Raw genomic sequence first — 26141 nt, 5'->3', positions numbered from 1 at the left:
GCATATTCAATCCCTTCATAGAGCCAGCACAGTTCATCTACCCCCAAAGGAAAACTGGACATGTTTACCAGCTTGACTCATTCTCCTAATTAATCCTGCTAGAAACTGAACTTCTAGTCCTTGATTCAACATTTTCTGTGAATCCTAGACTAAAGACTATGTGTGTCATGATAGGCAATTAGTACCACGATCTGCTTCAGAGCTATCGAGTATTCAATCTTCTTCCTGCAATTGCTCCCCATGCCTGGTATTATATGATGCAGAGCTTCAACACAAGAACAGAAACAGAGCAAAATGTCCCATCTCTACTTTCAATAGCTCTACCAAAGATATCTAGGGAAGTCAGAGAAAATAACACTAGCTGGTCTTGCTGGGAGCTGAAAACAGAAGATGAGAGAATAACCCAGGGAAAAGGAGGGGAGACAATAGAAAATCAGGATGAGACAAACATAGAAAATTGTCTTTGCAACTCTACATATTCTTTTTGGAACAGAATTTGTGTTTGCCAAGTATAAAAACTAGTCTTATGTCACCAGTTACCAGCAAAAGCCACTGGCAAAGTTGATGTCTCATCCCTCTGTGCTGTTGCTTACGTAAAGCTTAACACTAGTTTATTATTACTAAATAACTCAATGTTCTTTCAACACAGTAAAAGACAATAATTAAAATATAGGCCTGTAGCATATACTTCCTATTTTTCCATAATATTTTCATACACAATAATTTCTATTTTATTTCTTGTGAGAAAAGTCAACTAGTTTCATTTCAGTGATTATTTTGCTCTCCTCAATATTTAACTGTGGTCTGTAAAATAAACAAACAAAGAGACATCACTGTATCTCCCTATTATTTCAAACATGCTTAACTGATTAGCCCACTTGTTTAGACAACTATGGTACCTTTTAAAAGAATGTATTGTTCATGTGTGTCTTAACGAAAGCATTGCTATTCTGAGTCTTTTTATCATTTTATTAAAATAAACTTCAGGTTTTTTTAATCTTAGATACCCCAATTCTGCTGAAATGTCAGGTTCTGGATCAGATGACTTCTTCCCCACACCAATCTGATGCTTATGTTTTCCCAAAATATCTTGTATCTTTCCACCACTTCAGAGGTTCCTGCTTATGAAAAATGCACTGCCCTAGCGGTTTCATTCTGTCTTGAGGGAGTTTTCCTACATCTCTAACCATTTCCCTTAGCATTCATTCCTAGACTATTTTTCAGACCTGCATTTTCAGGATGTGTTTGTACAGGACACAGCATGTTAAGATTAATCCAGAGCTGTAACACTCAGTACACACAACATCTTTAAAGGATTTTGTTATCTTTTGAAAAGTTCGCACTTTCTTGCTTGCAGGTTGGATTGATGAGAGGTTCTTTCCTTTTACAGGGAAAAGAGTAATCAAATCTCAGATTAGGAACATCCACTGCTCATATTAGAGGCATCTCATTTGGTGTTGTTTCAGAAATTTGAGAGGACAATTACACGTTGGCCAATGCTGTGATGGTGTGACGAAATGAGAGCATTTCAATCTTTTCACTGTTCCACTGAGAAATTATTGAAATACACCTACTTTTACTGATACCATTTCATATTACAATCACCCAAAAATTAAAACCAGACCACATTGCTTCTGGAGCTTACAGGGTCTTCGCCACTGGAAGTTTCTCAAGGACAGGTGAAACCATTCGTGATAGTGCACTAATTTTACTTGGACAAACACATCTGAGGGACATGAGGGTGAGAGACTATTATTGCAGACAGGAAGTCAAAATCCAGCACCTAGCAGATGCTACTGCACCACCATTAATCTATGTGTGGGCATAATCCATATTAACTGACTGAAATCCAGAAACATTCAGAGAACAATGAGTTTTGATTCTCCTGGTTAACCTATGAATACAAAGCTGCAGACTGCTTGTACTCCCTTCTGCAGGCAGGAATCTTGCACTGAGTACCCATTTCTTAGGTTAGATGAAGGCTTCTTCTACCCAGAATGGTGGTTGGAGCACTGAGATGAAGTACACAAAGCCACTTCAGCTAACATAAAGCAGAGTTTGGTTCCCAGGCAAGTGTGCTACCTAACAGGCTGCTATGCTGAAGGAGGTATTTCCTAATCCCAAACTACATAATATCACAGATTTCATGATCTTTACAAAGTTATAGCATCCAGTTACAGTGACCTCCACATGAAGTAAATACATTTGAAATTTCAAATAATTTACAATTTCATCTGTAATTTCATACCAGTCTTTCTAAAGTGCTTTTTTTCTTATGAGAAGTTTGGGGTTTTTTTTTAATTTATTATCAGTGCTAGTGGTCCCAATCTTGACTTCTTCTAGTATTCCTCATTGTTCACCACCAGTGAGCATCACAGGATTTTTAGTTTCTTTTAAACTGGATATCAGCTCACAGAAGGATACAAGAAAAAACTGCAGCAAGATTAATTTGGTTATATAATGCAATACAATTACATAGCTAGCTAGTTTTATGTACTAGCACCCATTTCTGATGCTAGTCTGATTACAACCATATTTTGTTTGAGTGGTTGCAATTTTAGGGCTCAGAGACATTTCTAATAAGTATTTAGGATGACTTCCTTTCCAGTTATCCAGATGAATTTCTCTTGCAATCATGACATTCAACTCACTGTCACCTTTGCTAGAGTACTCCCCAATTTAAGTTGCTGAAATGGTGTTTTATCTTCTGCAACATTTCTACCTCTCCATTCATCCTCCATTTTTTGGCTAATAATAACACATTAAGTAACACAAATCTTACCAAAGAGCTGAATTGCACTGCACTACTAATACAAAACTTGAACATACATTCTTACTGCCTACTTTCCTTCTGTCAGAGGTGATCCATTTGAGAAACCTTGCTTCTCCCTTAACAACTTTGGTTCTGTCTAGGTTTTTCTACAGAAAAGCTGGAAAAATACTAAAGGAAAGTAACAGACATCCTTTGTGTAAACTTCCTCATCTCCTTTCCTGTTCATTTTAGAACAGATTAAAAGTTTTTTTCTGGTACTTTTTTTCTACCTACCATAGCAGTAAATACAAGTAATACTATTGACAGCTTCATTATTACAGAACACCTCGAGTTTTCTTGGAATAGCTGTTAAGATAAGCCTTTCTCCTTATCACAGCCTTTCTTACCACTCAAGCCTGCTTATAGCAAAGAATTCTCCTACTTAGACTGTTCCTACAATGCTAAGATACTGTATGTAAGTTTAAAATTGGGAAAAAAGTTCCAGAGAGGACCTGAAGTTTCAGAATCTCGAAGTTCTAGAATTAAGGAAAGGGTGAATATTTTTAACAATGCTTCATAAAGTATATAAATGTAAATTTAACTCTCTCCAGGACAAAGACTGTAGTCCTACCAGGGATATCACATGAGTAATATTATTCATTGTGAATATATTCTTTATTATTTAGTACTTTTAGGTAAAGTTTTAAATTTTCACAGCTGAAAATAAATATAATATAAATCCCATAAATATATAAATATAATATCCCATAAATACAATAATACACACTCATGCTTTTATGTGGTTTACTCTCTAGGTCAACTTAATGCCAGTAAAGTCAAAAGTCATGGTGCTGTTATAGCTGTGAAGATATTTGTATTTGAAGATATAAGTCAGATTTTGGAGGGAGAAGTACTATCTTTTACTAAATAAAATCATACAGCCAGGCTGCTTGCATTTAAGATATTGGCTTGTGTGCCTGAAAGCCTGCCTTTTTTTTATTAAGTCACAAAAATCACTACACCTGTCTATAAGTCTTTCCTTCCACATGGAGGGGGGGGAAAAATCAAAACAAGACTTGGAGCACAATTCTGAAACCTCAACAAATTAGAAGCAAACATCTGAATGTGTTTCTGACCATTGCTTGTAAGTAATGTTTCCTTTCTAAATGAACACTGAAAATCAAAAATTAAAAAAAACACTGAAAGTGGTCCCTTGGTTGCCTATTTTATAAATCATGGTGGAAGTAGAAAATCAACACTTCAGCACATAAACTTCTGAAATAATTATCTTTTTTAAGAATTACTGATATACTAGATGTTTTACAGGCTGGAAAAGACCTCAAGTAACTGCCAATCTGGTTTTTAGAGTGGAGGAAACTCAGACGTGTAAATGGACTTAAAATTTATAACTGCGGGCAACACTTTAGTAACTGATTTGTATGTATCAGAAAATTTACAGCAGGGATCTGAAAGTACAAACAAAAATGCTTTGCAGGTAGACTGAAAAAGGTATGCACAAGGGAGAAGGAGGAAAGATGTGGAACATTAGGACTAATAAATGCTAACCTTGAGAATGAATGCCTAGAAAATGATGGCACTCTAAAGAGCTAGTGCTGAGGGCTGCTTGCTTTTACTAAAAAATCAGCTATGAAACAAAATGGAAAACATGCAACTGAAATAAAGAAACTGGTATGAAATATTTTTTAAGGTACAGAAGAAAAAAAGAACGAAATCAGCTTAAAATTGTCTGAGGCAATGTATTTTTCAGATACAATATACCCACGGCACTACACAACTCAGTATGATTTACTGTTGAAAAAAACCAATTTTTAAAGTAATTATTTTGTAATTTCATATATTCTGAATCCCTGTGAGGTTCCTTATTTATCACAGGAAAGGGTGTACTTAACTATAAAAAACATTATTATGGGTGCTTAACTGAAGTACCAAGCAAATAGATGAGTAAAACCTGACAAAACTGTTCTAACAGATCTGGTTTCAGATCTGTAAGCACTTACGTCCCTTTATAGTATGTAGAGTAGCAATGGGCTTACTTTGATTGCACTGGTATTAATTATATAATACAATAGCTCTTCTGAGATCAATAGAATCATTCTAGCTTGGTGAAATATTTGAGTATCTCCTACTGTTGAGAAGCACTGCAGAAGTGTAATAATTAAATTAACAAATTAGTACTGCCAAACTCTTAGCATGATCTATGTTTATGCAAAATAAGTGATTGAAATTATAAGATTAAATGCAATTTCCCTTTTTAACCTGAGGCCTTCTGTCATATATGGCTATATGCATTCTAAATGTTTGCAATTCAATCCTGAACTGAACAAGTCATGGTATTGCACTTTTTCCTGTCGTTGTAAGAAGGTAACAACAAAGTAATTGCTACCTGCCAAATTTCCCTGTTTTGTTACTGTCTATATCTTACTGCAGATAGTTTACTTCACATCGTTAAAAGCTGAATAATTTTTTCAGAACTGTAATTCTTGTATTTTTAAAAACAATGTGACCCTAAAATATTATATATTAACATTGCCAAAAATAAACGTGAGAATACTGTACCTGCCTCCAACAATTTTTTGCGTATCTTCATTTTGTAGTTACACATTTAATTTGGCCATACATATGTGTGGTTAAGTAAGTTCTTTGTTTCTTCTCCTGTTTTCATAAGTGGTTGAAAAGCAGTAGTGGTAAACCATATTCAATGTTGCACTAAGATAAATTAACCAAGAAAATAAATTTTTATTCATGTGCTTTAAAATGACAAGCTGCAAAATGTTAACAGATTTTTATTTATTTTTTTAATAAAGAATCAAAATAAAGAAAATCCCTAACAACCCAGAAATATGTTTTTTGGCAACTTGTCTTATAATCTTTCCTATCTCTCCTGCCAAGTTTTCTGGGACACACTCTCATCCCCAGTCTATGAATATAGAGCAAGCATAACACGCACACAGCAAGTAACGACTTGGTTATGTAACATGGTGCTCATTTGTGCTTGAGAAAAGTTAAGCTGATGAAAGTAACTTGATAAAGATGGAACAAATTTACTGTTACCTTTTAGAAGTGAAAAGCCATTCACATAATTGGGGCATGACTGATGGACTTAAGGGAAATATGTGTTGTGCTCTCCATTCTCATATTTCTCCTTCCAGCAATTTGTTTCCATCCTTCCCATACTTTTGGTGGATGACCTACAACCAGTCTAGACCTCCAAATCAGGCTGCCAAAAAGTTGTGATGGCTGAATACTTAGAAATTCTTGTAATGACATTCATAACCAGCCCTTCTCCCATTCCCCCCCCCTCCCCCATTTTGTATGAGGTAAGCATTCTAGTGCTTTGTGACTGTTTCTGTCCACAAAGATCTGTTCCTGACCCCTCATATACAAAGCATGAATAATTTCCAAGGTGAGGGAATAATTACTGAAACATCTTTCCATCAAAAAAGCAAATAATTGTGTAGTGGTTTTTTCTCCATCAGAGTTCTAATGAGAACATAAAAGATCTCTGATCTCTGGGATGCAAGTCACCAGAAGCACCGTGAACAGGGCATGCAAACAGGGACTGAGGGACCAGCAGTTTGCTCAGAAGGGTTCATGAGAAGGGCTGTGCACCCTGCTTGTAGGTCCACAGCCCAGGGAACTGCTCTAGGTCTCTGCCATAGTGGTGGGCCCTCACCTCAGAGTTAAAACCAGCGTTCCTACAGAGGAAGTCCCTGAGATGTATGACACTTTCACCCAGAAGGAACTGGTAAGGAAGAAGACTTCAGTATAGATGGTAAATTGCAATGAGTGCCCAGACCCTCCTCATGGAGAAAAGGTAAGTACCTGCACAAGATGTGCACAGGCTGATGATCTGTTGTGTCAGGTTGCCAAGCTTCAGGAAACAGTTACTAGGCTGTGAAGTACAAGAGGAGACAAGTGGTTTCAGAACCATGCTCCTATGGCGGACACCAGAAGATGAGCACCTTGGACCCTGGTGACCTACAAAAGCTGGACTCTGCTTCAGCCACCACCCTCCAATATTACAATCAAAAGTAGATATGAAGCTTTAACAGCTTTGGACATCCAGAAGCAAGGTCTGCAAGGAGAAAATGTACCAGCACACAGTGGATACTGAATAAAGAAATGACAAGTACTCATAGCGGGTGACTGTTAAGGGGCACAGAGGCACCCATCTGCTGGCCTCCTAGAAGCTAAGGTCCAAGATATTGCCAAGAGAATGCCCAGACTTGTCAAGAGCACTATCCATTGTCACTCTGTCATGTGGACACAAATGTCACTGGAAGAATCTGGCAGAAATGATGACGAATAAAGAGCCCTGGGTGTGCAAGCAAAAAGTATTGGTGACCAAGTTACATTTTCTTCTATTTTACCAGTTAGAGGAAAGGGTGCAGCCAGAAATAAACATATAATGTAAATCAATTCCTGGATTCGTGGCTGGTGCTGTTGTAAGGGTTTTGGACATTCTTTGATTACTGTAGCCTGTCAGGGAGGCATGGGATCCATTTGTCTAGAAAAGGCAACGGAATCTTTGGCAGCAGGCTGACCAAGTTGGTGAGGCAGGCTTTAAACTGAAGGACTTGGGAAGCAGGGTCCAAAGTGGCAACACTCACACCATTGCAACCAACTGGCGAATAAGCCAAGCCAGCCAGAGCAGTGACAAATGTTCCTTAGCTTCCTCAAAAGCGGCCATTGAGAAATACAAGGGCGTTGCCAGGATGTGCGGAGCTCCAATTAGAAAAGCCAAAGCTCATCTTGAATTGAAATTGGCCAGAGAAGTCAAGAACTACAAGAAAGAGTTCTTCAGGTACATAAACAATAAGCAGAAACAGAAGTCAAATATTGGCCCACTGTTAAGTCGGAGAGGTGAATTAGTCACCAACAGTGACGAAAAGGCAGAGGTTCTCAACTCTTTCTTCACCTTTGTCTTTACAAGCACTGCTGAACCCCAGGCCTTTGGAACAAAAATCCAGGTTGATGCAAACACAGGCCCACCACAGGTGAAGGAAGAGTTGGTATATACAGGAGCTTGACCACCACATATCAATGGGATCTGACAATATGTAAAAAAGGGTGTTAAAAGAGCTGGTTGCTGTTGCTGTGTGGCTGCTCTCTGTAATCTCTGAGAAGTCGTGAAGGATCAGGGATATCCCACAAGACTGGAAGAAGGCTAACATCACTCCCATCTACAACACTCCCATCTACAAAAGCCTGAAGGAGGGTCCAGGAAATTATAGACCTATCAGTTTACTTCAATCCCCAAGAAAGTTATGGAGCGAATCTTCCTGGGGGCTATCACAAGCCAAGTGAAGCACATGATTAGGAATAAACAGCACAGATTCACCAAGGGCAAATCATACTTGACAAACCTAACCACCTTCTACGACAAAGTAACCTACTTGGTAGATGTGGGGTAAGCAGTGGACCTTGTCTACCTGGATTTCTCTGAAGCTTCTGATACAGTTCCCTACAGCCTCCTCCTAGACAAACTAATACATTATGGTCCAGACAAGTGATCCATGTGCTGGGTGGGGAAGCAGCTGACAGGCCCTACCCAGAGGTGTGTGGTAAATAGCTCCTTTTCCAGCTGTCAACCTGTCATAAGTGGGGTGTCCCAGGAATAGATATTGGGCCCAATGCAGTCTAATATCTTTATAAGTTATCTGGAAGATAGGATCAAGTGTACCTTGACAAAGTTTGCTGATGATACGAAACTGAATGGGGAAGTAGACACTTTGGAAAGGAAAGCCACCCTGCAGGAATATCTAGATAGGCTGAAAGAGTGGGCTAAGAAGAAACTTACGACGTTCAAAAAGGACAAGGTCTTGCACCTTGGAAAACATGATCCAAAAGTGCAGCACAGGCTGGGATCTACGTGGCTGGGGGCAGCTCTGTGGAAAGAGACCTGAGGTCCTGAGAGCCAGCAAGCTCCATATCAGTGAACAGTGTGCTGCTGCAACAAAGCAAGCCAACAGGACACTGGATTACATCAACATGGGCATCACCAGCAGAGATAAAGATATCATCATCCCATGCTCCTCAGCACTTGCCAAGCCACAGGTGGAATACTGTGTTCAGTTTTGAACCCTGCTATGCAAAAAAAAAGATGTGAACAGGCTGAAGAGGACCCAGAGAAGAACCACAAAGATGATCCGAGGACCACAAGACAGCTGTGTCAGGAAAGGCTGAGAGAGCTGGGTCTGTTCAGTCTTGAAAAAGCTCAGGGGAGACTTTATCACCATGTTCCAGTATTTAAAGGCCAGCTACAAAGAAGGCAGAGTCCCTTTTTGCAAGGATTCACTTGGAAAAGAAGAGGGGTAGTGGGTACAAGTTACTCCCAACTGGATACAAGAGGAAAATTTTTCACAATGAGAATTGGAATAATCTCCCAGGAAAGTGGTGGATTACCTTTACTCTTAGACCCAGTTCAGTAGCCTTTTCCTAGTACTTTAACCTTGCATTGGATGAATATGAATCTCCTGTCTGTTACGAAGTTAGGAAAAGCAGAAAGTTGTCTTCCTTCTTTTCCCTGTATTTTGCAGGGCAGAATATTGTGGCTTTTGAAACACTAATTCGCCTCCGGTTTTACTCTTTCCCAGTGAACAGGTCCAGTGCACATTACTATTGTCATAGTTATATTTCTAATACTTTTCATTCTAACTTAATTTCACCAGGTACCAACGACCTTTGCAGAGAGAAAATGGTGACATCAGCACCCATTTAGAAGTTATTCTTTGACAGAATAAAGACATTATTGCATAAACAAAAGGAGTTATTTCTTAAGTAGCACTTGTTGAACAAGGAGTTCTCACCAGGGATCAAGTAAGCAGACTTCTCAATTTTTAATTACAAGAAAAGGTCTGTATCTAATATGCTGTGTAATTGTTTATGTTGTTAAATTGCTCAAAAATTATCATCTTTCAAGAAAAATTCCATTATTGCAATCAACTCCCTAAGAAAGAAGAAATAAAATTGCAAGACTAGGACTTCTGCAAGTCATTCTAGAAAATTCCCTATTAGCTCCTGACTTTAAGAGACAGTATTTCATTTCATAAATGAAAACAACTGCAGAACAAATATATAGCCTTTATGTTTTTAAGGTGTAGAACACGAAATTCACTAGGAATGATCACGGCTATTCTATTAACTTGTGTTCTAAACAAAAAAGAAAGCTCTAAATGAAAGTATAGGCTATTTTTCTATCTCATAGAATCATAGAATAGTTAGGGTTGGAAAGGACCTTAAGATCATCTAGTTCCAACCCCCCTGCCATTGCCAGGGACACCTCACACTAAACCATGTCACCCAAGGCTCTGTCCAACCTGCCCTTGAACACTGCCAGGGATGGAGCATTCACAGCTTCCTTGGGCAACCCATTCCAGTGCCTCACCACCCTTACAGTAAAGAACTTCTTCCTTATATCCAATCTAAACTTCCGCTGTTTAAATGTCAACTCTTTACCCCTTGTCCTGTCACTACAGTCCCTAATTAATATCAAAACACTTCCCTATTTCAAAAGTTATTAGCATTACAGGGTACCAATTACAAAATCATCCATAAAAGTAATAAACAAGGAATCAGCCAGTACTGGTTTGAATAGCCTTCAAATATGGACCTAGCAGAAAAGGGCAAAGTTAAATCTGCATAAAGGGTTTGATGTTTTGAAACAAAGTGCCATGTTGTTATCTGTATGTATGAGATGAAGGATGTAAGCATATGGAGGTTATTGCAGTTTGATACTCATTATAATTCTCAAAATTATAAAGTTGTATTTCAGATACCAAAAAGGAGCAAAGGAAAAGGCTACCCACCACCTTGAGGCATTTTCATACCTGCATTGCTCTTTGATACCGACTTTAATGAATTTGGGCAGCAGTTACTGTAAATTATAACCTTCTTATCCAAAGCACCACAAAGACAGCTTAAGGTGTTTCCCCTTTTACGAAGGCATGTCTTACTTTGATATCTACATGATTAGCAGGGCCACTTCTGTATTTCAGTATCTCTGCAAAACACATGCTGCATATAAAAAGTCATTTGGCATATGTAAAGATGACAATCTCTGATATTTCCATCTGAATTATTATATGAACATACTTCAGGTAATAGGTACCATACACTGGTATCAGTATTATTATAGAAATGTAGACTGAAAGTTAATAATGTTTTGCAGGAAAGCTTAACAAATTATTGAATGTGGTGGGATGACAGTAACAGAAACTGCCCTTACTTCTCCAGTCTTCTACAAAATAAAAAAAAACACAGCTCATGTGACAAAGAATTGGATAAATGCAGATTTAGCTGTCAGGTAGAAATCTGGATGTAACTGAGCTTAAACCAAGAACTGGAAAGTAACTCTTTCAGCAAAGTCTACAATCTCAGTTGATTCCTTTTAATAAGTGAAAAAGCAGCAATTTCTAGTGATTATATAGATGCATACTGTTAGTTTTCTCCCTCATATTTTTAACAAAAATGTGATCAAAGTCAGCCTCTAATTTGTGAGCTGATAAAGACATCTTTTATTTATAGTTTTTACAGACTTCAGATAAATTCAAGATTGGCATTAACCACAAGAACCTGGACTGATGCTTCTGTACTGCTAACAACAGTTCATGGATTTAAGACATCTACGATATTCAAGAAAATGAAAGTGTGAAAATGCATCACATTATTAAGCTTACGTGCTAATTCTAAGAGCTTTACTTGGTTTACATTAAATGAGGACTGGGAAGGTTATCACTGCACATTAAAATGTATCAGGAACAAAGATACTAGGAAAAAAGAACTATTTCAGCTAAAAGACAGTAGTAAAAACAGAACAGATAAATATAAACTTAATATAAACACAGTCTATGAATGTAAGTATGATAATCAATTGATCAAAAATAAATTTAGGCTAAAATGACAACATATGATCCTGAAAGAAAATATTCTGGAAAAACCTTCCAATTAAAGCACTGGGTACACAAAATTATTAAAAAATATTATATTGTGTAATAGTTTGTAATAGGAAGGTACTGGCTGAAGTTATGCAGGAATTATTAAGTTCATCTTTTACTATCTGTATATGGTTCATCTCTTACTAACTACAGCAGAAAAGTAAAAGAAAACTCCTTGAATTCTAAATCTCACCAGGATAAGTCAAGAAAAATATGCCATTTTCTGAATTATTAAAAAATTTAAAAGATTAGTAGTACTTATCAATAAAGAAAATTTTCAAGTTAAAAAAATCTTAAAAAATGCATTAGAAATACTGACTATTCTAAATTAAAGGAAAGTTAAATGAAATTCAAAGTGAAGTTGGAGACACAGCTTCACTAGAAGAATAATTTATTTCCTGAAGGAAAGAGGGAGTCAACAGGAAAAATGTGACTTACAGAAGAAGCGTATGCAGAAATGAGCTATATTTATTTCACTGAGGAAGCGCGTACCCATCCTTAGATCGACATTGAACTTAATGAGACTCAAAATGCAAAAACGTTTTAAGCTGTTAGAACTAAGCTAAATAGCATAAATTCCTCCATCTTAAAACCTTGCCAAAATAGAATATGCCAGTCTGAAAAGTTCCTATTGCATTTGCAGAATAAAATGTAAAAATTAACATTTAAAATACTAATAGCAAAAGTCAATCTCAAGATCCTATACTCAGGCAACACCTATTCTGACTACTGAATATAATAATATTCTTTCAATTATGACAGCATTTTTATCAATAAGTTCGTGTAAGGCAGCATGCAGACTTGACATCTGTTTTCAAAGTTCACATGTAAACCACTTAGTATGATGTTTTATACTATCTGACGTGGTACTGCTGCCATTCCAAAACATCATAAAAGAAAAAATCTGAAATACATCATAGGACAGACAATGTCCTCTCCAGAGCCAGAAAAATGACTTACATTTAGGTTCTAAATTCTTGACTGCCATTTTACATTCCACAGAACACTTTTCCAAATTTAGAAAAGAAAGAAAAGCCAATGGATTATAGATAAAAAAATTCTGCAAATTGTATTTAATGCCTTTTAGTATCCAATTATCAACTTTTCTATATTTACACTCTTTCCATTTGAAGATACATTTTTCTAGAATCTAATTATGTTTTTGGCAGGAACACTGCCCGGAGCATTCTGGAGTTCTGCAAATCCTTAACACCAGAACTGGCAGAATCACTACATAGCAGATAAAATCCTAGTAGAAAAGGCAAGAAAGAAAAAGCAGTAAAAATGAAAAATCACTCCTCATCTCTTTCATAATCAATGTTCTTTTAGCTTAGTTTTTCCTGTTTGACCAAAAGTGAAGGGCTATAAAAGGACTCAAAGGTACACTTCTGGATGGGTACACTTTTCATTGGAAGCAATGTACAGTTTCAGCAGTCAGTTGCTTCAATAATTTATTTGTTTTTCATACAACTAGGGAAGGAGAAAAAATAAAAATCATTAAAAAGTTTTAGTATTTCATTACTCATGTATCTAAATTCTGAGAACAAAATTTTAGTTATAAACTCCTTTTCCCCAAACTCAACTCCAACACATGGAAATCTAGCAAGCATTATAGAAAATTAAACACTAGAGGCAGGAAACAGAAAAGTTTATGTTAAGCTGCAAAGAAATGCAAAGGATTTGTTAAAGAACATATTAAAAGAATTTGAAATAGTCTCCCATGATATCACTTCCACTGTACAAAAGAAAACAGTCTTATGAATCATCGGCATGGAGGATAAGTGAATGAACAAACTCCTGATTTCTCCTAACTAATAATATATTTCTCCTAACTAATATAATATCATCTCACAAAAAGACAAAATTGCATAGTTTGCATGAGAATAGAACATCGTAAACACTGTACATCGTATTATAATACAACTTCATAAAAGAACTTCACAAAATCAATATAAGTTCTTCAATAATACAAAGTATTGTTCATCCTTAATTTCTGCAAACTGTTTTGCAGGGACTGTGGAACATAATTCCATAGAAAACCTAATTCTTAAACAGAATCAGAATAAGGGACTTTAAGAGGTCTCCAAATTCATCCTTACGCTCCAAAGCAGGTGTATCTTTACCTACAGCATTCATGGCAGATGCCTTCAGGTCTCTAATGCATTGCCAGAACTTGGGGATAGCATGATACTATAAAAATGTTCCTGAAGAAATGAAAGGAAGGAAACACAGCAAATCCTACAAAATATATAACATTTATTAAAACCACAACAAAACATTTACTCAATTATGGGGATCTAATTTTAAAAGTGAGAAAATTTCAGGGTTAAAAATATTTCTATGATCAAAAGTCAGAAGACTTACAACTACCTTGGGCAATATAAATCAGTGCTTTTATGTTACTGACAAATATGGTTGTGCCATGTTGTAGTTGCTTCTCACCAGTATCCAACATAGAAATCTCTCTTATCTAAATATACAGTTTGTAAAGCAAGTCAGCATTCCACAACTGGGATCGTAATGCTTGAGTTAACTAATTATAAATGGGTGGATTGGTAATTTTACGTTGGATTGCAGGAGTTCTAGCTGCAAATTACACTAAAAGGTAACTCCAGAGTTCTTTGTGAGGTTTCCTTAAATTAAGCACTGAAATATTAAAGGAAAATATAATAAATTTTTCCTAGTTATAATATTCACTGTATTACAATACACACCTAATGTATGTACATCTAATAATTCAGTACATACTAAAATTACAGAATTAACACCTCCTTAAACGAAAAACGAAAAAAAAAACCAAAAAAACCAAACCAAACCATAAATATTATACTGTTAAAGAAAATATAATTAACAGAAAAAAAGTTAACCTCTTGAAGAGGGGGGCAAAGATTAAGCTTACATGCTATGAGTGACCAACACTACAGGCTTGGGGAAGAGTGGCTGGAAAGCTGCACGGTGCAAAAGGACCTGGGGGTGCTGGCTTGACAGATGGCTGAACATGAGCCAGCTTCTTTCCAGGCAGCCAAGAAGGCCGACAGCATCCTGGCCTGTATCAGAAACAGTGTGGCCAGTAGGGCCAGGGCAATGATCATCCCCCTGTACTCTGCACTGGTGAGGCTGCACCTCGAATCCTGTGCTCGGTTCTGGGCCCCTCACTGCAAGAACGACATTGAAGTGTTGAAGCAGAAAAGGGCAACAAAGCTGGTGAAGGGTCTGGAGCACAAGTCTGACGAGGAACATCTGAGGAAACTGGGGTTGTTTAACCTGGAGAAGAGAAGGCTCAGGGGGGACCTTATCACTCTCTACAACTACCTGAAAGGAGGTTGTATTGAGGTGCAGGTCGGACTCTTCTCCCAAGTAACAAGCGATGGGAAGAGAGGAAACAGCCTCAAGCTGCACCAGGGGAGGTTTAGGACGGATATTAGAAAAAATTTCTTCAACAAGAAGGTGATCAGGCACTGGAACAGGCTGCCCAGGGCAGTGGTGAAATCACCATCCCTGGAGGTCTTCAAAAACCATGTAGATGAGGCCCTCAGTGATATGATTTAGTGATGGACTTGGGAATCCTGTGGTAAAGGTTGGACTTGATGATCTTAAAGGTCTTTTCCAACCTAGTTGTTTCTGTGATTCTAGGTCACAGAAGTTCATAAGAAAGAATATAAAACAATCCTTTATAAAGGCAAGGAAAGGTTGAAAACATGAAGTCCCTTTCAGACCTAAGTTTCTTTGACACAAAGGAGTAAAGCAGAGCAGAGATTGTCCTAAAAAACCTTGACGAAAAAAAGAGGGTTAGATGTGAAGAGTACAACTGCTGTTTATTGTTACTGCATTCAAACAATGAAGACTTGGATTACAAAATTTACAAATAAACATGATGGCATACAAGACATGCATAATTAATTTGATCAACTCCATTAGCTTCTGGAAAGAAGCCAAAAAGTGTTTTGAGTACCATCTCACATCTGTAGGAAAACAATATATTCAATCGTCTAAAACTTTGCAAGAACAGAAGAATTTTTCCTCAAAAGGTTTTGAATAAGCTTTAAATACCACAAAATACTTCTTAATGGATGGCCCTTCCTGCTGGATTCAGTTGGATGAGCATTTATTGAACACTAATTGTCACCACTACTTTCAGATTTCCATCAGTTCTCATAAATGTCCATATGTTCCTTGGTTAAAAAGTGCAGCAGCTTAATGACACAAGAAAATGCAAGGCAATTCATCATCCTTCCTTAACCTTTTAAAAAATAAATTAGTCTTTATGAGAAACAATCACTGTAAATAAAGTAAAAAGCATTTCAATTCTATCATAATATGGTCTCATTTTGCATTAAATCTTGATGCAATTGCTTAACTTTAAAATTAGTTAAATCAATCATTATTTTTTTTCCTAAGTATTTTGCATCTACAGAAGAGCAGAGACACAGACCAACTTTGCAAATAGCTATATGTGCTTAAGATGTGACTACCCCCAGGTGTTTATAAATCCCATTCACAGCTGAGCCAAATCTCTACAGTACAACCTCTAATTTCAACATATTTATGCTAGTATAAGATTCTTTGTACTATAGGGATTTATCATCCCATGAAACACTGACACTTATGTAAAGGACTGAATCCTGTACAACTAAATCACACTAGAGGGTGCTACTATTTTAATTGTAAAAGGTTTTTACCATTAACACTGAAGTTTCACAGAGAACATATTGTTTCAAAAAATGCTTTGTTACTCTCTGGGACAGCAGATTACTTCCAAATAAGAATTAAACTTATGATCACAAACATTCTGTTGTGCTGAAGTTCAAGTTTTGTCACATGTTTCCCTAGCCAACTGTACATAAACCAAAAAAAAAACTTACTTCCAACCTCACATGGTACACTGGAACCTGTACTTAAATGCATCAATTAAGATATTTTTTATTCCAAGCAATAAAGCTTATAATAAACACTGGTACACATCAAGTCTTGTTCCAAATCTAGAAGCTGTTTATTTTTTACTATAAAAAAATGGACATCAGTGCTTGCATTACCCATTTGAAAATATTTGTTAAGAGGATGAAGAACTGTTAGCATCAGAAAAACAATGTATAAAATTAATACTGATAGACTTTAAAGGGCCCAAAATCGTATCAACTCTTCCAAAACAAGAATATGTAGTTTTCCTATGTTGCTTTTTTGGTGAAATGGGTATTATTGGCTTCTATTAAATAAAAAAGTGAGGGTTGAATAGTCTACAGCCTCTGAGAAAAAGCAATCAGTATCTTAAGCACATCTATCTACTACTTTATAAACAGATAATAACTGTTATGGAATATTAAGTATGGTTCCTCTCATGAGGTAGAATTACATAAATGAACATAATTTGAACCTATTGAAAAGTTATTTTATCAGAAAACTTTTTTGCACTTTGCAGGTTTTTTTGATATGTGGTATTATTTGCTATTCCGATAAAAGTGTTAACTACGTTCTTGTAAATTCCCTTCACCCCTGAGAGTTTTGTCATGATTAGTAGTAAATTACTGAATGAAAAAGAACAGAGCAATGGCAGGGGGAAAGATTAAAAAGAAAAGCCCACTTCAGAAAACACATGCAACTTTAAAGCTTCAAACTCAATTTTGCCTCAGGCTAAAGAATAGTCTTTGCAGGAGCTGGCTTCCATACCAATAATTCTCCATCTTCCTTGATCCATACAAAATAACATTAAGTAATGTGCCACCTTATTGCTGATCTTCCTACCCATACTTTGAACTTTCTGTAAAAATGATAATTACTGCAAAATCTTAAGTATATCATCATGTCAGGATCCATTTGTCCTAGTTCACATTTCTGAATTATAAAAAAAGTTACTGTTTGCCATTTTCATTGTTTAATACCAAAACCTACTCCAGAATGCGTATTATAGCTCAAGAAAGCACTTGTAGAAACAGTGTATTTTTTTTTTTTATTTAACTTTTACTTCCTCAAAATTTCTGTCTCTCTTACCTGCAGGTTCTATAAAAGAATAAGGGGACAGGAGAGGATATTACTCTACCTTCTGTCTTCTACCTTTTCCACAGACATAAATGCAATAAAGTGAAGGGAAAGATCTTGGTATACAACATGGAGAATAACAAGCCATGATGCCACAGAAGGATCTCTGTGAGAAAATGTTCTAGAGGTTATAAAGCCAAGTGATCAGAGAAAAGAAAAATTGAACTCTAAAATATCAAACCACAACATAGGAGACATAGAGATAAAACCATCTCAGCTGACTGAAATGCATAAACGAATAAACCTCAAGAAGTTATAATGAGCACACACACACTGTTTAAGGGGTACTATGTACAATACACAGTGAAATACAGTACAGATTTGAAAACAAAACAAACAAACAAAAACCCAAAATAAACAAATATATAAACTTTCAATAATTTGAAACATTTGGGGGTACTTGATTTCTAATCTCTTCCCACTCTCTTTCTCTCTCTTCTTTCAGCCCTTTCCCTCTTCCCCCACTCCCTGCTTCCCTCTGTCTTTTTCTAGGAAAAACAAAAAAGACAGTGAATCCACTTCATTAAGTTGTCAGAAGGATATAAGCACTATTTAAATTTTTCAAGTACATCTCCACTTTGAAAAGCTTATTCATACAAAGAAGAAACCATTAGTTAAAACTTCTAAGTAACAAATAGAAAATATTCCTATCAGAATACTTAGCAACCCATTTACGCTAGAAAGTATTCATTAAAAAAACCAAACAACTGTATCAAAGGTTTAAAACAATACATTTGCATAAAAATCACATGATCTGTTTACTGACGATTCTGTACATCTAATATGATCTTATATCAGAATATGTATTCTGAATTGTTTGCACAGTGACAGAAACACTGTAATGTTTAAAACTTAATTTTTTCCTGAGACTTTAAAGAAAATAAGATCTTCAGATCTCTTATAAAGGTCAGGATAACTGATAATCAAAACAACTAGACACATACTTGTGTTCGGGTTCAAACTCTTCTAAACATCACTTAAAAAAAACTATTTGGGGGCAACAAGATGCAAGGGAACACCAACATTATAAATCCCCCTAAGGTCCTAATTCGTGCCTACTTTCACTATTCAACAACACAGGTTGAATGAACATGGAAATGAATCAGTTATGCAGATTGTATGAGGCAACTAAAAAATAATTTCAAAATAATTATTTGTTTTATCTCCAAAATGAGGAAACATCAAAGAAAGGGTTTCCTTTAATATTGTACTGTCTCTCACAAAGTTCATGTTAAGATTCTTGTTTTATTCCATATACACACTAAAACCCTGATTTTTAACATCTTTAATAATACAGATTCTTTATCTAATGGTTTACAAGATAAGCAAACACATTTCATCATTTCATAGTAATTCAAATGATATTCCTAAAGAAAGTTTTAGAAACGTCACTTAGCAATTCTCTCCACCAGTTAACCAGAAGCCACATAATAATACTATAAAATGTTTTAAATTAATATTAACTTACTATGCATGATATTGCTAATATGTGTAAGCTGTACCACTCAAGGCATATTTAAAAAATCATGGCAGTCAGGTAAAGTTCCCAACGACTGGAAAAAGGGAAATATAACCCCCATTTTCAAGAAGAGGAAAAGGGATGACCCAGGGAATTACAGACCAGTCAGTCTCACCTCTGTGCCTAGCAAAATCTTGGAACAGATCCTCCTGGAAGGCATGCTAAGGCACATGAAAAACAACAAGGTGCTTGATGACAGCCAGCATGGCTTCACTAAGGGGAAATCCTGCCTGACCAATTTGGTGACCTTCTATGATGGGGCTACAGAACTGATGGACAGGAGTAGAGCAGTTGATGTCATCTACCTGGATTTGTGTAAAGCATTCGACACTGTCCCACACAACATACATGTCTCTAAATTGGAGAGACATCAATTTGATAAGTGGACCACTTGGTGGATAAAGAACTGGCTGGATGGCTGCATGCAGAGAGTTGTTGTCAATGGCTCTGCTCAGCTGGAGACCAGTAACGAGTGGTGTCCCTCAGGGGTCGGTGTTGGGACCGGTCTTGTTCAACATCTTCGTCGCTGACATGGACAGTGGGATTGAGTGTGCCTTCAGCAAGTTTGCTATTAACACCAAGCTGTGTGGCTCGATTGATACGCTGAGTGACAGAGCACTGGAACAGGTTGCCCAGGGGGGTTGTGGAGTCTCCCACATTGGAGATATTCAAGGCCTGCCTGGACAAGTTCCTGTGTGATGTACTCTAAGTTACCCTGCTCTTGCAGGGGAGTTGGACCAGATGATCTCTTGAGGTCCCTTCCAACCCTTGGGATTCTGTGATTCTGTGTGGAGGGAAGGAATGCCATCCAGAGGGACCTTGACACGCTTGTGAGGTGGGCTGATGCCAACCTCATGAAGTTTAACCATGACAAGTGCAAGGTCCTACACCTGGGTCAGAGCAATCCCAGGCACAGCTACAGGTTGGGCAGAGAAGAGATTCAGAGCAGCCCTGCAGAGAAGGACTTCGGGATGTTGGTCGATGAGAAAATGAACATGAGCCAGCTTTAGTGTGCGCTTGCAGCCCAGAAAGCCAACCGTATCCTGGGCTGCATCAAAAGGAGTGTGACCACAAGGTCCAAGGAGGTGATCCTGCCCCTTTATTCTGCTCTTGTGAGACCTCACCTGGAGTATTGTGTGCAGTTCTGGTGTCCTCAACATAAAAAGAACATGGAACTGTTGGAACAAGTCCAGAGGAGGGCCTCAAGAATGATCAGGGGACTGGAGCACCTCCCATATGAAGATAGGCTGAGAAAGTTGGGGCTGTTCAGCCTGGAGAAGGCTGCGTGGAGACCTCACAGCAGCCTTCCAGTATCTGAAGGGGGCCTATAGGGATGCTGGGGAGGGACTCTTCATCAGGGACTGTAGTGACAGGACAAGGGGCAGTGGGTTAAAACTTAAAACAGGGGAAGTTTAGATTGGATATAAGGAAGAAGTTCTTTACTGTGAGGGTGGTGAGGCACTGGAATGGGGTGCCCAGGCAGGTTGTGAATGCTCCATTCCTGGCAGTGTTCAAGGCCAGGTTGGACAGAGCCTTGGGTGGCATGGTTTAGTGTGAGGTGTCCCTGGCCATGGCAGGGGGGTTGGAACTTGATGATCTTAAGGTCCTTTCGAACCCTAACTCTTCTATGATCCTATGATTCTCTCTTTCCTGCAAGAATAATGTTAGGTATCTCCATAATACATGGAGAATTGCACAAGAATTTCATGACCAAAGTGAGACCAGGCTTATAAATGTACCACTAAATTACTGAAATCTTTTTCTCCAAATCTACTCTTAATGCAGTAGGAAAAATAATGTCCTTCAATACTTGCTCTGTTTATGTGAAAAAGCATTTGTGAATACTATTAATTTTCTTCTAGTCTACTTTACTTAAGTTTGCCAGCTTTCCCCCCCAAGCACTTGAAACCTCTATATGCACAAACTTTTATCAAGTTTGATTAACTCAGGCATCCTTCTGTAGATAAATGTGCCCATTTTATTTGATCTGTTTTAACATCTTCATGTATACTGATGTCATCTGGGGAAAAAAGGGGACATTTCCAAACAGCTGATATAGAATCAACTAGCATGGAGAAGTCAATCATTTTACAGTTATGAATACAGATTTTGGTACAGTTTATATCTCACCATTGAAGTACATAATGTAATTTTTATACAAGAAGAAATATATTCATAATAATGGAAAAAGCACAACAGAAAGACTAGGTTAGACTTCAGGAAGGAGATGTTAAGCTATGCAGACCTTGGTCTGAGTCAACATAGTCAATCCTGTACTCTTAGTTAATGTCACTTTGGAAAAAGGTCAGTTCTATACATACATGAAAAAATACAGTAATGATAAAGTAAAACAGCATGCTTGGCAAGAAAAAATAATACGAAAAAAAGTAAAAATGCAAGCTATTTGCAGTACAAAGAGAAAATAGAAGTATGAAGCCTGAATTTTATCTTCCTCTTACTAGTTATTATAGCCATTTCCAAGATAATTTCAAATAATTCTCTACATAATATTTCTTTAAAAAGCCACAAATTTTGACAAAGTCTGCAATAACTCAAATACTATTATCAGATTATAGCTGCATTAGGATGCTACGCCCCTCACCACGTTTCAAATCTATCATCTCTGTGAAAAGGGCACGCTCAAAGAAAATCATTTGTAGGTGTATTGTCACAGGATTTCATTTTCTGTTCCCATTGCCACTTTTCTTGGCAGCGATTCATTCTGAGCATTCAGAAAATACTTCTAAAAGCATTCCACTCTGGTAAAAATACACTGAAACACATAAAGTGTCTTTAGATTCAGCAAACCTCTGATTCTCCATTTCCAAATCCAAGAAAATGCAGCTGCTTCTAAGACCCAAGGATCACAGTTGTACGAACACATCCTGTACTGGAGAGGATGCAGCAGTATTTAGAGATGTATTTTACCTGTCGCAGGACAGGTCCAAAGACCCATGAAGCACAAGGCTGGGTGAAGGATGAGCTACAGAACCAGCTCAGAAATTTATTACCATGAAATCGAAGAGGTCAGAAAATGTGTAAAAAGCCATCTGATTGTTTCATTCTATCTATGCACAAAGAAAACAAAACCTAACTTTGAAACAATTTCTTACCTAAAATTTGTCCAATTTTCATCTTAACACACATGTGGCACTCAATCAAGATTTTGTTCAGCTTGGAAATTGCTAAAAATGTTTAGAAGTGTAAGCAACTACAGCTACTCAAAGACACAACAAGCAGCTAAAAATCATCCCACTCAAGTAGCACTGTAAACAACTATGTGAAGCTGAGACCATGCCTTCTGGGTAGCCAGGAATGAGTAATAACTGTAAATTATTATCAAAGGTAGGTGCTGGAGTAGACAGAAGATACTCTTTGTTTCCAAAAGATATCCTGAAGCATTACATTTAGCAACTTCATTAAAGCACTTTGTTTTGTATCAGTATTACAGCATTATTACTCACACTGAAGTTTGTCTAATTTACTCTCTTGCCTAAAAACTTTTAAAAACATTCAGCTTTTATTTCTATTTCAACCTAGACATGAAAATTACCCAATATTTCTTTTTTGACATTCTAAAGTCAATAACAGAGTATAGCACAGAATAATGCAAATGATATGTAGTAGAAAGAAATGAGAAACTGAGTCTTCAGAGAATCCAGAGGGAGAAGTTTATTGCCAGAATTGAAAGAAAAGAAAAATAACTAAGCACAGTATTTTGTATACAAATATACAGATACAGACAATGTAGGTTTTTCCCTGAAAACACTGATGCTAAACACATTCTCACTACCCCTACTTACCTTGTCAAGAGTTGACATTTAATGGAAAGTTTCTCATGCAAAGGTTCACAACTCTATATGAGCAGGACGTTTTATTTCTAGGATCTAGGATTACATGTCAGTAAGTATTTGACTAGTCACATAATGCTAATGCTCCCATTCAGGAAAGGAAGAAATAGGTATTTCAAAGTTACCTGATATCCAGGTACTACTTACATTAACAGCGTGTATTAGTTTTTTAATGTATTAGAAGTTTTGGGGATTTTCTAGAGACCTTGTATGTGACCTTAACCATCACTTAGCTAGTGCAGTACAAGTACTTCCAAACCCAGTGTTTACTCCACTCAAGCTGTATTCTCATCTCCACTAGCACACAATCAGAGGGGAAGCTAAAGCAACTAATATAAGAAAGTTTTCTGATGAAACCTGAGTTCTGGAGGAGGTTAATTCAACCGCACTGACACAGGCTATCTTCCTAAGGGAAGCAGCTTGCTATCACATTCTGCTACAGCATATTCTTTACCAACATTTGTAGGACTCATAAAAAAAAAAAAAACACAAAAAGAAAAAAAGAAACAGTCACTATCAAAGTAGGGACTATGGTATAAAACAAAAGCATACAAAATCCAGTTCAATTGTATTTAGGTCTCTGTAACCTAAAATGAGTACATCTTGTACACACAGAAATGGGTTTCACATCAGTATCCAACGCCACAAAGCTGGCTTTACTTTCTTTTTACTGGTATTGTCATAATATGAAAAATAAATACCATTTTTAGGAAAGCAGACGTTACACAAAATTAACAGACATATTCTGCTTCAGGGCATGAATACAAGAAAATTGTCATACATTAATAATGTAGACAGAGCATTTTCCTGGGAAAATGAGGATCCAATGGAACAACAGATAAATCATACCCAACTGCTGACTGTTTGTTGTTTCACAATCTGTTGTATTTTATTGAATATGACTAGTACAAGTCTGTTACAGCCATAAAAAAACATTAGCCGAAATTAATATGTAAATTACTGTAGTGCTTGTGTGGGATGCCATTTCATTAATTTGAATTCATTGACATGACTGTGTAATCTAAATTTATGAGTTTTTCAACTGCCACTCCACGGAGAATTCTTCATTTATTGAATTTTGTTTAAGAAGTATTTTATGCATTAAATAATATTTGCATGGCAGTAATGTACATTAATGGTTTGGAATTTAATATATATAAGATAAACCAGACATTTTGCCTGTGAGGAGACATAAAACCTACAGTGCAGAAAAAAACCCACATGTAGACATTTCCTTTTAAAACATTTTTAGGCAGCAATGAAAACAAATTATTGGAAGAGGGAACAAAAGCAGATTTTGTTCTTAGTAAAGCAAATATTGCTTATAATTATTTTGTTGAAACAAATGCAAATCTTCCTGCTAATATAAAAGGCTTTACGAGGCACAGAACTTCCTGTGTCACCCATCACAGTTTAAGAAAAATGCACGGTCTAAAAAGTGCCTAGTGTTGGACAGAAAGCTTTATGAATACATAGGCCAGCTTGAAGTTTAAAGTGATAATATCGAGTTTTGGAAAAAGTCAGCACGAAAAGAAGTTATAACATTCTTTACTATTCAACACCTTTCTTTAACATCTGGACACAAAGATCATAAATGCTCTGCATAATGCTTGGTTTTAATATACTCTGCTATCCTAGCGGAGTACCCAAAGAGCATGACACTATCAAAGTGTTTCTGAAACAAACACTGCAAATAAAACGTTCACTTTCTGAAGAAAACAAAGCAAATTCTAGAAAAAGATATAAAACTTACTAAAAACACAAGACATTTACTCAATTATGAAGATCTCATTTTAGAAGTGTGAAAATTTCAGGGTTAAAACTATTTCTATTATCTGAAGTATTTTTCTTACTGACAGCATTGTAAAATGTTTGTTTCCCACTGTGATTCTAAATGTTCCAACATGACCTGTTTGCTGGTGGTATATGCTACTTGGTTGATTATTTTGCAAATATGCTATTTTGTTCAGCAACAGCATTGTTTCATTACTATGCCTCCCTTAAGCATTTATCAAGATGAGTCTATGATGGAGTTTCATCCCTTGAGATGTCAGTTGTTTTCACACTGAGACTTGTATCCTTAAACAAAAGGGGGGGTTATGTCTCATCTAGCCTTTGAGTGTAGAGAAACACTTTGAAACAGGGTTGTGGGGGGGGTGAGGAAAGGGAGGATTTGGTATCAGATTTGTTTAACCATAACATGATGAGGAATATATTCCCAGCTAGCAGCGAATGTTTCACACTTGTCAAATCCTCCTGTCAGTATCCCCTGCAGCTCTGCTGACTAGCAGAACACCTGTCTGCTCTAAGGTCACTCTGATTCAATGTCACCTTTCAGTGAACATGCTCACACACAACTAGGATTTCAGTATCATCTTGAAGGAAATTCTGATACCTCTGTCATTTTACATATAATTGATTACTAGGTAATTACACTTTGTGAATTGATACGATCCTATATATCAGAAATTGAATTAGCTTGTCTGGATGGCAAAGAAGCATGTCCAGATGTGACACAAAGAAGTATGTACAGACATGAGTATCTGTTGGCTGCAATGGCTAAAGTTCATTTATTATATCAATTACATGGAGATAGGATTTTCATCCCTTTAATCCCACTGATTTCCTACTAAGTGAAGATACATTTTATTAATAAAGCATCATCTGGTTTTTATTTCCTAAAACATTTCCACCTACTTGCTACTTAGAAAGCTACCTATTTTGTGGTAAATACTGCAGCCTTAAAAGAAATGCTGTATTTCCTAAGCTTGAGTACACATGTAAATTAAACAACCATTACATGTCCACAGATGTGAAATTAGGTGTGAATTATAAGAGCCAGGTGAGAACCACAACAGGAGTCTGTTGGAGGCCCGGTGCAGTCCAGCACAAGCAATCCAGGGGGTTCCTCGATTCTGTGGAAGACAACTTCCTCCTGCAAGTAACAGAGGAGCTAACAAGGAGATGTGCCATGGAGGCGCTGGTTGGAAATGTGACACTCCAGGGTAGCCTTGGCTGTAGCGACCACG

The 26141-nt window shown here is 36.9% G+C and overlaps 1 protein-coding gene across 5 annotated transcripts in view; it reads right to left on the bottom strand.

Moving 5' to 3' along the window:
* The window catches only part of IMMP2L (inner mitochondrial membrane peptidase subunit 2), a 180175-nt gene that overhangs the window by 74655 nt on the left and 79379 nt on the right, over nt 1–26141 (bottom strand). For 2 of the 5 annotated variants that reach the window (XM_061373105.1, XM_061373104.1), the window contains exon 4: nt 6464–6595. The exons of 2 other annotated variants lie outside the window; for them this stretch is intronic. In XM_061373105.1, coding sequence (XP_061229089.1) covers nt 6502–6595 — 94 coding nt within the window. In that variant the 3' untranslated portion in view covers nt 6464–6501. Of the gene's footprint in view, nt 1–6463; nt 6596–26141 lie in introns of those variants that run through there. One more of the 5 variants, XM_061373103.1, reaches the window with a different exon arrangement.

The sequence above is a fragment of the Neopsephotus bourkii genome, unplaced genomic scaffold (assembly GCF_033783945.1).
Source record: "Neopsephotus bourkii isolate Nb327-2 ecotype Australia unplaced genomic scaffold, CSIRO-AGI_Nbou_v1 NB_1624, whole genome shotgun sequence".
NCBI classification, from domain to species: domain Eukaryota; kingdom Metazoa; phylum Chordata; class Aves; order Psittaciformes; family Psittacidae; genus Neopsephotus; species Neopsephotus bourkii.
This window is presented reverse-complemented; position numbering and strand designations above follow the sequence as displayed.